The sequence below is a fragment of the Onychomys torridus genome, chromosome 11 (assembly GCF_903995425.1).
Source record: "Onychomys torridus chromosome 11, mOncTor1.1, whole genome shotgun sequence".
NCBI classification, from domain to species: Eukaryota; Metazoa; Chordata; class Mammalia; order Rodentia; family Cricetidae; genus Onychomys; species Onychomys torridus.
In genome coordinates, this window is record NC_050453.1 from 7,230,500 (window position 1) to 7,246,316 (window position 15,817).

General features: G+C 40.0%; 1 protein-coding gene across 2 annotated transcripts in view; it reads right to left on the reverse strand.

Annotated features, from left to right (window-relative positions):
- Positions 1 to 15,817, reverse strand: part of Ush2a (usherin) — a 701,257-nt gene that overhangs the window by 597,852 nt on the left and 87,588 nt on the right. For both annotated transcript variants that reach the window (XR_004946207.1, XM_036202543.1), the window contains exons 4-7: positions 7,853 to 7,916; positions 2,637 to 2,931; positions 1,608 to 1,792; positions 866 to 1,087 (exon numbers count right to left, since the gene is read on the reverse strand). Coding sequence is in view for 1 of the 2 variants with exons in the window: in XM_036202543.1 (XP_036058436.1) it covers positions 866 to 1,087; positions 1,608 to 1,792; positions 2,637 to 2,931; positions 7,853 to 7,916 (766 nt within the window). In the remaining variant the exon portion in view is untranslated. The remainder of the gene's footprint in view (positions 1 to 865; positions 1,088 to 1,607; positions 1,793 to 2,636; positions 2,932 to 7,852; positions 7,917 to 15,817) is intronic.

Below are 15,817 nucleotides of genomic sequence, written 5' to 3' on the forward strand. Positions count from 1 at the left end.
GACACCTTGAGAAGGGAAGTGAGATGGTGTACAGTGACTCCCTCCAGCCATGTGGGATTTTTCACAGGAGGGCATTTGTTGAAACTATTCAAGCTACACTTAGGAAACTGTAGATTTTCAGTTTTTGCCCCTTGTTTCATTGTAATGTGGAAAATATTATTTAATAGAATTTCTTTTGTTATTATATTGCATAACAAATCAGTATTGATATTTTGGGTCTTCTTATTTTAGGATATCTCTTTAAATGTTCAAGATACACCATTTTTCTGGAACAATCCATTTCAAGTGAACTGTATATATACTTTGCCATAGCAAACAGTATGCTGCTTAGATTTGAAGCTATTTTTCATTGTGAGTCATGTTCGTAACTGTGATGATAAACTTATCAACAATTAGGGTAGAATATATTTCTCTTTTGATGACAGACAGGTGACCTTCTGGAACTTTGAACCATGAACTTGAGAAGACCAAGTGTCATACTTACATACTATCTGGCAGTCTATGTACAACCCAAATTTTGTGTCTTCTTTTGTAATATAGAGAATAGTTTAAAATTATATTCTAAAACAAACTAAGTAAAATGTATGATAGATTCTGCCTATGTCATATCTAGGGAAATTGTGAATATATCATATTTAGGGTATCATACCCTTTTCTTACGGTTAGAGGATTAAGCTTACTCAGCCACTAAACACATTCTCACCCTTCAGAATATTGTACTTTCTGAGTGAACAATCTTCTGCAAGTTCCTGCTCCAAGAGCTCAGCTATTATATTTTTTTAAAACATGTACAACAAACACCTGATTTAAGAAAAAATCACAGTAAAACTAACAGGGCATTCAGACCTCTGGTCCTTGGTACTACCTCCCAATGACGGTGATCTCATCCACTGCATAGTATCTGTGTCTCGGGTCAGCAGTGCGCTCGGCTGGAGAGGACAGCCCATGGAAGTGCAGCCTCACTTGAGTGGCATGCATGAACTCTTGAAGCAGTGAGCTACTGTAGAAGTCATTGTACCCAGGACGCTGCTTCTGTCCAGGGGTCAGGAGGTCCAAGGTGACATTACCATGGGAGAATGAGGTAAAACTGTCAAGGAAAGAAATTTCATGTTTTAAAAAGCTATTCATGGTTTTTGATCAAATGGAAATCACAAGTTTGGGTTGTTTCTATACAGTGTCTGGAAACTCCTAAGTTCTTCCGTCTTGGGAAATGAATAAATATTCCATTCATTTCAGATAAAAGTAAAGGGGGATCGTCACAGAAAGGCTGACTAGAAGTTTCCTGAGAATGCAAATGCAGATGGCTGGGTGAATAAGATGGGTGCCATATGAGACAACAGTAGTGGATCATGAATGTAATAGTATAGTATGTATATTATATATAGTATATTATATAGCAATACGTTATATAGAAAATTATAGTTCCCTTGAAGGGAACTATAAGAAGGTTAAAACTCAGCTGGGGTAGGGGGAGGCACAGTAATTCAAACCTCCCTCAAACCAGTGATGGAGAGAGATATCTTTTCTAGCCCATTCAGCTGCCTGGCCCACAGGTTAGGACATAGGCATTAGTTTATTGAAAGCAATTGTTTTGGAAATGTTCATACTCAGGAAACTGAACGCAGTTGACAGAACCAGGATTTTCCAAATCTCCATTATCTTTCATTCTCCAAATACTGCAATTAATAGCAAAATACTGCCAGTCCTCCCAGGGAGAGCTGTCCACCTTCTTCCTCTGAATCCTTATTGCTGCAGGCTGTGGGCTGGAGAAGTGAATGATGATTTGAAATACCTGGAGATGGAAATATCCATTATTATTGTCATGGGTGGTTAAGTTACACACATTGTTAAGGAGCCAAAACACTGAGACTTCAGATTTGAATATGAAGACTCACTTCTCTAATTATTGTGATGGACAATTTAAGAAACATCCAGGAACTTCAGACCTACAGTAAAGGCAATACATCCTGTAATTACATATTTTTTCCTATTCTCAATGATTTTGTAAATCACAGTGAACCCATTATAAAGATATGAACAAAGAAAATGACTCCCATGAAGTACATATGAATAAGCACCTTTCCTATTAACGTACGTTCTTATCAAGAGAAAGTTCAAAACTTCCATAAATGTCATTTTAATTCCAATCCATAAACATTAAACACTGATGTCAGCTTTAGCTACTGTGATTTCATTCATTACAACTCTAGGTTTTCCCACATAGTAGATGAATTGTACATCCAAGTAAATATGTTCAAGGGGTAACTACAGGTGCTTGTGAATATAACCTTCTTGGAAATAGCCATTACATATCTAATAAACCCAAGGATCTTAAAATGAGATTCTATTTAAGGAGAAGGAGAGGAGGAAATTAACACACTCTGAGAATCATGGAAGGTGGCTCTGTGCAAACAGGCAGAACCTGGAGTTGCAGGTCCGTGAATTAACAGACATCATCAGAGGCTGAAAGAGGCAAGCAAGACTCTTCCCTGCCCATCTTCCTCTGCAGGGAGGACATCCCTGCTAACACCTTTACTGCACATTTTGAGTCCTCAGGACTGTGAAAGAACATTTCTTTTCCTCAAAGGCATGAACAGAAGTCACTAGAGCTTGGGCATCATGCTGTCTCTGATTACCTGGTACTGTCCATTTTCCAAGTCTATGGAAATAATCACTCCTTGATTAAGCTGCGTAAAGTTTGCAAATACATGGGAAATCCATGAAGTATCCATGTCATTATCATTGATGAAGGAGAGAGGATGGGCTTCGGGATTCAACCGTGACACTTGATGATGGGGTCCGTCTTCTGCACCATTGGGAATGCAGTACTGCTGGAGCAAGGGGTGGACACGGGGGTGGCTGCCTGGGCAGCGGCAATATGGCTGGGTGTGCAAGTGGGGGAGATCTCCAGAAAAGAGCTCCAGAATTTCTCTGCAATGGTCCAGAGAAGAAGGTAAGGACACACAACCTCATGGCAACAGAACTGATAGTACCCTTCTGGTGTTTGGAGGACTGACTATTTAGCTTTAATAATTTTTTCAGTGGAATATAAAATAAAACTCACTGTGGACAAATAAATATCTTCACTACCCTACAGTTTTGTGATGGTGAGAATGTTGATTGTCAGCTTGACAGAAACTAGAACCGCCTGGGAGGCAAGGCTCCAGGCATACCTGGGAAGGATTGTCTGGCTTAACAATATCCTCTGAGAATATCTGTGAGGGGTTATCTAGATTATATCATTTGATGTGGGAAGACCCATCTTAACTGTGGTCAGCATGATGCCCTTTGCAGATTTCCTGGATTATATGAAATAGAGAAAAACAATCATCCCTCCCTGCCTGCCTCTCCACTGTGGATGTGATGTGGCCAGTGGCTTCCTGCTCCATCTGCTCCCACTGTTCCACATGAAGGATGGTACCCTGAGCCGTGAACACAACACACCCTTGTCAGATCATTCTGTCACAGGGACAAAGAAAGACACTAAGACAAATATACTTCAAAAATGGGATGTTTTGTTTTAACTCTAAAAATTATGGGGTGTATGTGTGTGTGTGTGTGTGTGTGTGTGTGTGTGTGTGTGTGTGTGAGAGAGAGAGAGAGAGAGAGAGAGAGAGAGAGAGAGAGAGAGAGAGAGAGAGAACAGGAATGTGGAAGTCAGTGTACAGCTCTCAGGAGCAAGCCTCTCCTCCCACAGTGGGCACCAGGGACTGAACTCAGGTTATCAGGCTCCTCCCACTGTGGGCACCAGGGATTGAACTCAGGTCATCAGGCTTGCAGAGCAAGCACTCTGACCATCTGAGCCATCTCATTGACCCTAAAGAGCTACAACAGGATGACTAGCCAAGCCTAGCAGCACATGCCTGTGATTCCAGCTGTCCTGGATGATGTCACAAAGAATTCCAATTTAAGATCTGCTTGCACTACAAAGAGAGTTCAAGGATAGCCTGGGCAACATAATGAGATCTTCTCTCCAAATGAAAAGTAGAAAGAGGGCTGGAGGCATATGTCAATGATAAGCACTTGCCTCTTGTCTGTGAGGTCCTGTGTTCAATTTCTAGAACCAGAAAAGGACAGAGGAGGAGGAGGAGAAAGAGGAGGAAGCATGTGTAAGCCCTGCTCTTTATCAAGGTATTTTGTTTAAATTTAATATCACTGTGCCTATTTGTGATGATGTAGAAAGGAGTCATATATCTGGATTTTAAACTGACTTACACTGTAAGTGAACAGCAATATATTAAAAATAATGAGATTTAGTATGACATCTCCAGTTCATCCAGGGGAAAGCATAAGAAAGCATGTATCATTTTATAGGCTTCTCGTTTGGGTGAAGGAATTGAGGCCAAGGCCATTTGTCAATGGTTTCCTGTGACTCATCTGTGAGATTCTGGCTTCCTGAAATGTTTCAATGGCTTCAGATCTTACACTGGCTGCCAACAGTCAGACAAGGATGCCAGGGGCAGGCCTAGCTATTTAATTTTTCCATTAAGAAGAATATGCTTGCTGTAGAGATGCACAGGCCATTCTCTTCATACCATTTCCATCACCATCTTCCAGTCAATACCAATAACCTACATCTGACTGGAGGAAACAGGCTTCCTTTGACTCCAGTGGGGTGATGGTGGAGGTGGCTGACTTTTTCCTCCACTAAGGGACATGAAGTATCTGCTAGAAATCTCACTGACAATTTTTAATTGACATCAGCTATTGAATGCATTCCAAAGTCAATAACTGGTATGAAATCTTTGCTCTGGCTAGGAAAAAGTCATTCCAAAGAATGGTAGTGACATTACTCTTCAGCACAGTAGGTACAGGAAAAGGAGAATCTAAACCTAGCAGGCAAGGGGCATCCCATTTCTACCCTGTTCCCTGGTATGGCATCCTTGTCAAAGCATCCCCTGGTTCCTCAGACTGATAAACAAGGAGGGTTAAACTGATCATGGGTCTACCATAGGCTACAGCATCACTCAAATGAGATGTTTCTCAAATCTCTGAAAGCAAGTCCTGACATCCAGAAATTTAACATGCTAATCTCTAATCTGTGTCTCCCTTGAAGATTATATATATATATATCCCTTGAAAACTGTATATAGGGACCAAAGAAATGTCTCAGCAGTTAGAAGCTCTTGCAGCAAAAATCTGATGATCTGAGTTCAGCTCTCATGAGAAGGTCGGACAAGGTATTAATAGTGCACCTCTGAGATCTCAGCACTCAGAGACAGAAAACAGAGAATAATTCTTAGAAGCCATAGACCAACCAGTCTGAGGTATGCTGAACAATGACTAAAACAAGAGAGACCTGTGTCTGAAAACAAGTAGAAGTTAAAAACAGACACCTGAGGTTGTCCGCTGACCTCTGCATGAAAATCCCCCCCTCCCCCGCCACACACACTACATACAAAAACAAACACTTAAGAAGCAAATAAGATGAACTCATCCATACAAGCACATTGTCTTGGGCAGGGTTACTATTGCTGTGATAAAACACTATAATCAAAGCAACTTGGAGAGGAAAGGATTTGTTCAGCTTACGCTTCCACACCATTGTTCATCACTGAAGGAAGTCAGGACAGGAACTCAAACAGGAAAGAAATCTGGAGGCAGGAGCTGATGCAGAGGCCATGGATAGATGCTGCCATGGCCTGCTCAGTCTGCTTTCTTATAGAATCCAGGATCACCTGCCTATGGATGCCCCCACCCCCAACAGGCCAGGCTGTCCCGCATCAATCACTAATTAAGAGAATGCCCAACAGGCTTGCCTTCGGCCAGATCTTCTGGAGTCACTTTCTCAACTGAGGCTCTTTCCTCTCCAGTGACTAGCTTTTGTCAGGTTCACATAAAACAAGCCAGAACAACTGGCCTCTTGTCAGCTTGACACACAAATACAATGTTAAATGACAACTTTTCCTTTCTTATTAATCTCCAAGATCTCACATTCAAAACATAAGTACCTTTAAAAGTCCCACTGTCTTTACAAATTTAAATGCACTAAAGTTCAGTATGTTTAAAATATGCATTCTTTTTAAAAATCCAAAATCTCTTTTCAAAGCTCAAAAATTTTCAACTGTGAACTCCTATAAAATCAAAATTCAGTTTAAAACTTTCTTACTTCAAGAAGGAAGAACCTGGACATAGTCACAATCTGAATAAAGAAAAACCAAACTCTAACAGTGTAAACTCAAATGTCCAATATCTGGGATTCATTCACAATCTCTGGACTCCTCCAAAGCACTTGGGGCACTTCTCTGGCTCTACCCTCTGTAGCATACAGCTTGTCTCCCAGGCTCAAACTGGATCCACACCACACCTGCTGTTGTCCTTGGTGGTCATCCATGGATGACTGGCCTCTCCAAAATGTTGGCATCTCTTGCTACAACTAGGCTACACTTTCACCAACAACTTTTCCAGTGCTCTCCTCAGGAACTCCAACCCTGCCACGCAATGTCAAGACTCAGCTGCTCTCCATGATCTCTTCATGCCTTCATAACCAGCACTACCTGGGTGACTTTTAATCTACCAAGTTCTGATGTCAAAAAAAATCTGTATTTGTCAGGGTTCTCTAGGTGAACAGACTTTATAGAATGAATTACGTGTGTGTGTGTGTGTGTGTGTGTGTGTGTGTGTGTGTGCTTACGTGCGTGTGTGTGTGTGTGTGTGTGTGTGTGTGTGCATGTGTGCTTATGTGCGTGTGTGCGTGCGTGCGTGCGTGCGTGCGTGCGTGCGTGCGTGTGTGTGTGTGTGTGTGTGTGTGTATGCGTTTAGTCTGTGGTCCAGCTAGTCCAACAATGACTAGGTCCAAGATTTCGGTAGTTGTTCAGTCCATGAGGCTGGATGTCTCAGCTGGTCTTCAGTATATGTCAGAATCCTAAAGAGACAGGCTCAATGCCAGTGAAGCAATGGATTTGCTGGTGAAAGAATGATGAAACAGGCAAAGAGAGAGTAAGCTTTCTTTTTCCCTATCCTTATATAGGCTTCCAGGAGCAGGGGTGGCCCAGAATGAAGGTGGATCTTCCCATCCCAAAAGATCTGAATTAAAGGCATATCTTCCCACATCAAAGATACGGATTAGAAGTGAACCTTCCCACTTCAAATGATTTAAGAAAAAGAGTCCCTCACAGGTAAACCTAGCCATTTGGGTTTTAGTAAATTCCAGATGCAGTTAAGCTAACAACCAAGAATGGCCATCACACCCACACTGTCTCACCTAGATTCTAAGTCAGGATTCTTCAGAGGTCCCCTCCAGTGGAAACTCATGGGCACAAGATGGGAACCAATTTGCCTGTGGCAAACCCTAAGATAAATTTTTGTTCTACTCTCTAGATGAGGAAATGCTTGGTGAGTGCTCATGACAGTCTATCTGATGTTTTGTAAACTAGAAATACAAAACAAATATACAATACTTTAGATATTCAATCATTCTAAAGTCCTTGTCCCTTGAAACTTCCTCATGTACCAAAATAGCCAGTCATTTTATTGTTTCACATTCTCTAATGCTAGTAAGTTCTACAAGCAATTCTGAAAGTCATATGTATCAAATTTTAAGTGTTAGCATCTACCTTATATAGAATTTTTGAATAAACACATTAAAATCTATGTTGTGTTAACAAAATAAATTTTCTCAGAGAAAATTATTTGTGAGTAATTTTGATCACACCCATATTATAAGGAGTTTCTGACAGAAAAATATTAGTAAAAGAGTATAAATTATGATAAAGTAAATATGGCCAAATTTAAATTAGGTAAGGTTTGCCAATTGCTATAAAGATGAAAAATGTTATAGTCTCCATGGTAGTTTCAGTGAATTACCTTTATCCTCACATATTTCAAGTGTTATAATACCACATCTGCTTACCTGTTTGTAAGTGACACATTGTAGAAACGGAAATCTTGCATTCTTCCAACAAACTGCTCTAAACCTGAAAAATATGTGTAGATAAGAAACCCCAGAACCCAAGCAGGCATGTAGATTATCATCTGATATTCTTTCAAAACAACAAAGTTTTAAATTATCTTCCCATTGGTACCCCTTCAAATTCATGAAGATTTTTGTCTGTTTTCAAATTCTACATGATAAATAGTAACCCTGTTTATCTCCACAGTTCTAGCAGAACTATGAAGGCAAACAGAGTCCCTTAGCAGAGTACCCCCAGACCCAATTCTTAGCTGGGCTCCGCTGAATTCCTCTCTCACTTACAAGTACATAAATCCATTATTTCAGCAGCCTTAAATTTGTTTGTTGTCTACTTTCAATAGAAATTTTCAGAATATTTGCTCCGCCAGTGGGAAAACATCTTCTCATATCCCACCCATTCTAGATCAAACTCTAGAATGTTGATTCCAACTAACACAATGCTCATCCAGAAAGCCTCAAAGCAAAACCAAAAATAGCAGTGCAGATGAATATAAGATCTGTTGCTCATGGATACTGAGTCACCCATTTATTGCAGCAGAGCACATAGTCTCAAAATATTATCATTGCCTAAAAATTCTTCTGAGGTTATCAGGTTCAAAGACCACAATGCTATCATAGAGTACTTTCATCCTTAGGTAAATATTAGCCTTTACAGATACAGTATTATTTGTATAGTTACCAAACATTTATGAGGGCAGCTAAGCTCAAGAGATTTGGAACTACAAGGAAGGGGAAGAAAAGAAAGAGGATGGGCAACAGCTCAGAAGGTAAAAGTGTCCGCCATGTTTGATTCTCAGAAACCATATTGAAAGTTTTGTGCAGTGGCATGCAACTGCAATCCCTACTTGGGGCCAGCTAGCCTGGAATATGTATAGCAGCAGAAACATGAGGAGACAGCTGCCTTATCAAGGTGGAAACCAACTCAGAAAAGCTGTCCTTTGACCTCCACATATTTCTCTTTGGCATATATACACTCAGTCAGTGGTACATCAGAATCACACCACACACACACACACACACACACACACACCAGAAAAGAATAAGGAAAGAGAGCAAAACAAAAGAGCACAGTTATAGTGTGAATCTGAAATGTCCCCTACAGATTCACATTTTGAGTCATGGGTCCACAGCTGCTGGTGCTAATTGGGGACATATGGACCTTTACCAGGTGGAGCCCTGCTGGAAGAAGTAGGTATGGTAGATGGGCCTTTGCAAGATTATCTGGCTCTATTCTTTCCTGGCTTTCGGCTTCCTGGTCTACAGTGATGTGAACAGCCTCCCTCATACATACCACCACCATAGCCTGAGCTGTTCTTCATGCCCTCCCCATCATGAATGACTAAAACAAAGAAACTCTGATACACAGTAAATTTTTTCTCCCTTAATTTGACTCTGCCTGGTGCTGTGGTCACAACACACACAAAAAAATAACTAATACAACTACACTTCTGAATCTTTGTTCTGTGTTTAATAAAAAAGGAAAACATCAAGCTGGAGTTTGGATCATGAAGACCCCAGAATGGGATGGGATCTTATACATAACATCAATTCAGTAACTGAGTGTTGGTTGAAAAATTAAATTATAACCACTGGCTAATTTAAAAAATGCCATTTTACTAAAAGTTCATTTTCTGAAAAAGTCATTTTTCAACAATGTCTTAACAATAATTTTCAAGAAAGTTTCTTTCTTTCTTTCTTTCTTTCTTTCTTTCTTTCTTTCTTTCTTTCTTTCTTTTTTTGTGCTACTGTTCCTTGGAAGACATTTGGAGAAAACTAGTCAGAAGAAAGTTGTTAGGTGAATAAAAGATGGACAGTAGAGGCCAGATAGATGGCTCCACAGTAAAGCGTACTAACTGTGTTTCCAGAGGACCTGGGTACAATTCCTAGCACCCATATGACAGTTCACAAGCACCTGTAGTCATCTAGTTCTAGAGGATCTGATGCCCTTTTCTGGCTTCTGTGGATACCAGGCATGCATATGGATCATAGACATACATATAGACAAAACAACCATCAAACAAATAACTAAATTGTGGGCAATAGAATTAGCATCCAGAATAAACTCTTGTATCTATCCAAGAAAATCAAGGGAGATTCTGAGAAGACCACAAGATCAGGGGTGTTATGAGAAAAGCATAAAAATCCTAAGAGTCTATACCTGAGTATATGTATCTACACTTGAGCACATATATTTCTGTTGTTTATTTGAAGACAGAGCTCAGAGATAGATCATCACTTGCTCAGCATGCACAAGGCCTGGTTCAATCCCCAGGACCACCAAAAATAAAATTGAACGAACTACACTGTTTGCATTCAATGCTTATATTTAAATGATATATATTCTAGAAAATGGTTGAGAATATGTGAATATTATTCACAAACATTAGTATTTTCAGTTGATAAACTGAGATAAATGTTGTCAAGTTGCTTTTTGGCCACTATATTTATCACAGCAACAGGAAAGCAAGCTAGAACAAAATGGTACAAGGAAGAATATTCTGGATTTAGAGATAAAAGAAAAACAGGAGGGATGCATGTGGATACCTCTAAGTCCTATATGCTTACATGATACTTTTGGGAAAGAGCAGAGCCAAGGATTTCACTTTTCATGGTGTTAATTTTCCTTGAGAGGAAGGAGGTCATACTGCCTGCCTGAAACAAGCGAAACTGGACTCATCTCCTATCTGTCTTTTTACCTACCCACCCACAGTTCTTAGCTGGACATCCTTCCTACTCCATACTATAGTCCCAAAGAGTGAATTCTGAATGCTCTTTAACGCTTTAACACTCAGTCCTAAGACTTTACAATTGATATTTCAAGAATTCCTTCCTCACCCAGTTCTTATCTCAGCTTTGAAGTATGTCCCCTGGAAAATATCCTGAGTCCACCACAGTGCTACATGTTCCTGTAACACTTTGGTATGTTCCTTTCATTCTGTTACAGGTACCTACTTACTTCTTTATCTGCCCTATGAATCATAAAGTGCATTAATAAACTTCTTCAGTAAGATAAAGTATTTGTTTTCATTCACTGGTCTATCCATAGCTCATATTCCTGTCAGCTGGTAAATTATCCAATGATGTTCAATAATGAAGGAAATAAAAGAAAAGGGATACAGGGAGTGAGGGAGATGTTTCTGATATGAACTTAGGGAGAGGGATGAAGATGTGCATTGGTTTCCATGGGAATAGGCCAGAAGGATGACTAGAAATTATAGGCTCCTCGTGGTATATTTTCATGGTGACTTTGTACTGGCACAGGCATGCAAGATGGGCGAGTTAAAAAAAATATTTGCACATCCCAATATCTTGAAGTGTCAAGTGATTGGTGGTACCTAGCACTGACAGTTGTACATCAAAATGAGGGAAATATAAGGTTAAGGCTCCTACACAAAGGAGGAGAGACGATGTGTATGTGTGGATAGGGTCATAGGAAAGTAATCCAGAAACAAACGATAAACTATAGAACAGAGAACAAATGGCAAATGAGAACAAAAGAGGTCCAAGAATTGACTGTGTCCTTGAGGCTGATTAACTGCATAGTGGAAATGAAAAAACAAGATATTTGAAATAATGATCACATTTACTGAAGCCTTTTCTAGAAGCACACAAAGTGTCCCCAGTGTTCCTTCGGGAGGTTGCTGACTGATGCTGTCCCAGCACTGTTTTCATATTCAAAGCCTGATGCCCATCGAGAAAGACTCTGTCTGGGCAAAACTGGGTCTCCACAAAGATGTAACTCCTCACACTGGAGGATGCCACTTTACTTGATCAAGTGAGGCATCACTAAAGAAGGCCCATGTTGAAGAACAAAGATGTCATTTATAAGGTGAGGAAATAGTCCAGACACACAGGACCAAAAGCATGTGAGGAAAACACACACTGTGCTGAAATCAGAAACAAACACAATTCAGAGACAAAGGAGCCTTTACTCCTGGTTTTCAAATTGAACATAGTCCTGCATAAACTTGGCATTGTTCTTCTAGGGTCCTAAATTCAGAGAAAACAAATTTCTATTGTACAAGCCACTCACACTATTAATTTAGCCACATGAAATTTATAAAATTAGTAACACTAATTTATATAGCATGTTGCCCATGTGACTCAACATCTTTTCTCAGTATAAAAATACTGTGTACAATGTTTATATAGGAGTGCAGAGGGAAATGTTTTGAATCAAGCAACCAGACTGGAACAAACAGCGGATGTGGTAGGTTGAATGAAAATGTCCTCCATAGGTTCATATATTTGAATGTCTGGTCCCACATCTGTGATATTATTTGAGAATATAATGAAAACTTTAGGAGGTGTAGCTTTCTAGAGGAAGTATGTTGTTGAGGTTGGGCTTTGAGGTGTTATAGTTTGATTCCATGTCCTGTTCTCACTCTTTGCTTTCTGTTTGCAGCTGACATATGATCTCTCAGTTTCTTGTTCCTTTCATTGGAAGCCATGCCTCCCTGCCATGATGGACTCTTGTCCCCCTAGAAGCACAAGCCAGAATATCAGTTGTTTATAAATTAGTTGTGATCATGTTGCTTCATCACAGCAACAGACACAGTGAGCAATTTTTCATGACATTGGAACGGTATGCTGTCAATGAAATGCAACCCAAATTACAGACACTTGGATCTTGTCAGAGTCCTCACTGTGGTTTTGAATATCAAGTTGATTTCATTTACTTTCATATATAATTATATATATATAATTGATAATAGAAAATTAAGAGTAGGAATGAGAACAGAGTTAAATTGTATTGGGATGGTGTGTTCAAAAGGAGACCTCATTAAGAATATAGCACCAGTTGGTGGGAGGTTGATTGGTCTGGACATGTAGAAGTAACATGTTCTGAGGGCAACCAAGGGAGAAAAGGCTCCTAAAACATGTGCTTAGCATGTCAGAAGAACTATAAGGAGCCAGCATCATGGCTCAGAGTCAGGGAGGGAGAGGCATTCAGAAGACTGAGTGAGATTAGTAACTGGCTGAGGAGCTAGAGCTATGAATTGTTAAAAGCTTTATAGCATGTTGTAAGGATCTGGGTTTTATTCTGAATGAAATGAGAGACCTCTGGAGGGTTGGGACTAGATGAGTGATAGGATCTCAGGTTCATTCAAAAGTGTTGAGATTTAGAACTCAGGGGACCCTGTTCAGAAGCAGAGAGGCCAGAGGGGGCTGCTGCAGTCATCCAAGAGGAAAAAGATGGCCGTCACAAAGAGTGTTGGGAGTGGAGGCTTCCCCAGCAAGGCTGATAAATTAGAATCCACTTCCTATATCTTAATAATAGTTAAAGGCAAGCTCTGCTGCAGAGGGACAATGAAATCCATTTTATCATCTATAAAATAAAAGGGCTGGGTTTTATAACCTTTAAAAATCATTTGAGTTTTACACTTTGGAGTCTGTGATAGGACAATCATCTCCACTGCCTCAGAATTCACAGTAGGGCATTTTGTGAAAGAATTAGAGAAAGTTTTGAAAAGACCCAAAGTGAACATGCATTATCCATCCCAAGCAGAGGAGTTAGGATTGTGAGAGAGGAGGTCATACAGGATTTCAAGGACATAGTCTCAGGAACAGACTTTAATAATCCCTTTGCTAGTTGCCAATTTTTAACGGATATTTGTAGGGAAAAACATGCCATAAAGAGCTCTCTCTTAAAAATATCCATATGTGAAAGACATGTCTAAATTATATAAATGATCAAGGGCAGAGATATGACTCATGCAGGAAAGACTTCAGAGCTGTTGTTCAGTGAGGATATAAAAACAGAAAGAAGATCAGTCTTGTGAGTGAGATGCTGGAGCAAATCATCATGTGGGTCAGGGTGAAAGCAGTGTCAGGGCTGAGGGAATGGCTCAGTGGAAACAGTGCTGGAGGGCCTGTGTAACAAAGCTATGTGTGGCTATAAGCACCTGTAACCCAGCACTGTAAGGGGCAGAGACAGGGGCTTGCTGCCTGGGAGCCTAGTTCAAAGTTCAGGGAGAGACCCTGCCACAAAGAGGAATAAGGTGAGTTGGCAGAACAGAACATGGATGTCCTCCTCGGGCCTGTGCATGGGAATCACCTGCACCCTGACACAGGCATGTAGAAGCAAATGCTATCATACCCACACAAGATATTTGCAATAGTGCTGAGGAATAAGCACAGAACACCAGTCCTAAAGAAGACAATAAATGGCCTCTATTACATAGATAGCATAATTTTCTATCTTGAAAAACCCAAGGGCTTTTATATACACAAGGCTACTAAAACTAATATATGAAGTGATCATACCAGTTCAACACATAAAAGTTTATTTTTTTAAAGTGCATCCATGTTATTTGAAAAATTTTAGTTCATTTATAATGGCAAATAAAACATGAAATACTATTGATCAATGGCTGTGAGTAAAACCACCAAATGTGGATAAAAAATTACCAAGATGTCATCAGGCACGGCAGGGTTCTATGGTTTAAATAAGAATACCCCCAACCCCATATGTGAATAGGTTCACATATTGGAATGCTTTGTCATCAGGGAATGACACTACTTGAGAGGGATTAGAAGGTGTAGTCTTGTTGGAGGAAGTGTGCCACTGGGGGACAGGCTTTGAGCTTTTAACAGGCCAAGTCAGTCCCAGAGTCTCTCTCTCTTCTGTTGCTGCCTACAAATCTGTATGTAGAATTTTCAGCTACCTCTCCAGTTCCATGTCTACCTGAGTGCCCTCATGCTTCTTCCATGATGGTAATGGACTAACCTCTGAACTGATAAGCCAGCCCCAATTCCATGGGTTCTCTTATAAGAGTTTCCAGCAATGCTTAGACAGTACTCCCAACAGCTGCCAAGACAGTGCTTTTAGAATTTGGGAAATAAACCAGATTTTGAGTGACGTTTGGAGGGTTTTCTTTTAAAGATTTATTTATTTATTATATATACAGTGTCCTGCCTGCATGTATGCCTGCAGGCCAGAAGAGGGCACCAGACCTCATTACAGATGGTTGTGAGTCACCATGTGGTTGCTGGGAATTGAACTCAGGACCTCTGGAAGAGCAGTCAGGGCTCTTAACCACTGAGCCATCTCTCTAGCCTGGAGGTTATGTTTTTACATGGATGACTATTTGTAAAACTATTAAGTTCCATCACAATTTGACCATTCCTACATTCATTCTCTTCTCTGAAACTTACAGTTCAATAGACAGAAGCAATAAAATGTTTACAATCTGGATTAAAACCAGCAGCTAGGGAGCCACCAGAAGAATTAGAATGGGGTTGGAGCCCTCCAGAAGACTTCCTAGAACACTGTCATAATTCAATGTGTTTGGAGGCAGCCAAAAGAGACCCTCCTTTGAGGTCTGGATGGACACTTTGTCCTCCTAGTGGGAGGAGCCTTTTTCAGAGGATGTTGGTTGACAACAGTGAGTAGTAACTGCTTGAGTTTGTAATGCCCCAGGCAGGTTTATCAGTGACAAAAACCAGAACCATATGAATAATTTAGAAAATGCTATTCTCACAGGGAGTATTTACAGCTCTGATATTTGCTAAGGGGTCTTTGAAATATACTAAGTTTGACAACTACAAGGTGAACAAAGAAGAGACTCAAACTATGAAAGTCAGAAATGAAAGGTGATATGCTACTACTAACATCATAAACATGAAATTGTAAAGCCTATAAATAAATATATGCCTAAAACTAGATACTCATGACAAACGGGACAAATTCCTAGAAAGACATCAAGTATCAAACCCATGTCAAGAAGGAAAGATAATATGAGTAGGTTTAGAAGGAGGAAAGAGACATGAGTAAAATTAGAATTCTCACAAAGAAAACTGCGACTCAAGCCTTCCTTGAAAAATTCTACTGAAGACTGAAATTTATTTCAAACAATTTAACAGAAATGCTCTCAAAATTCATTTGTGAAGCCAATGTGGCCC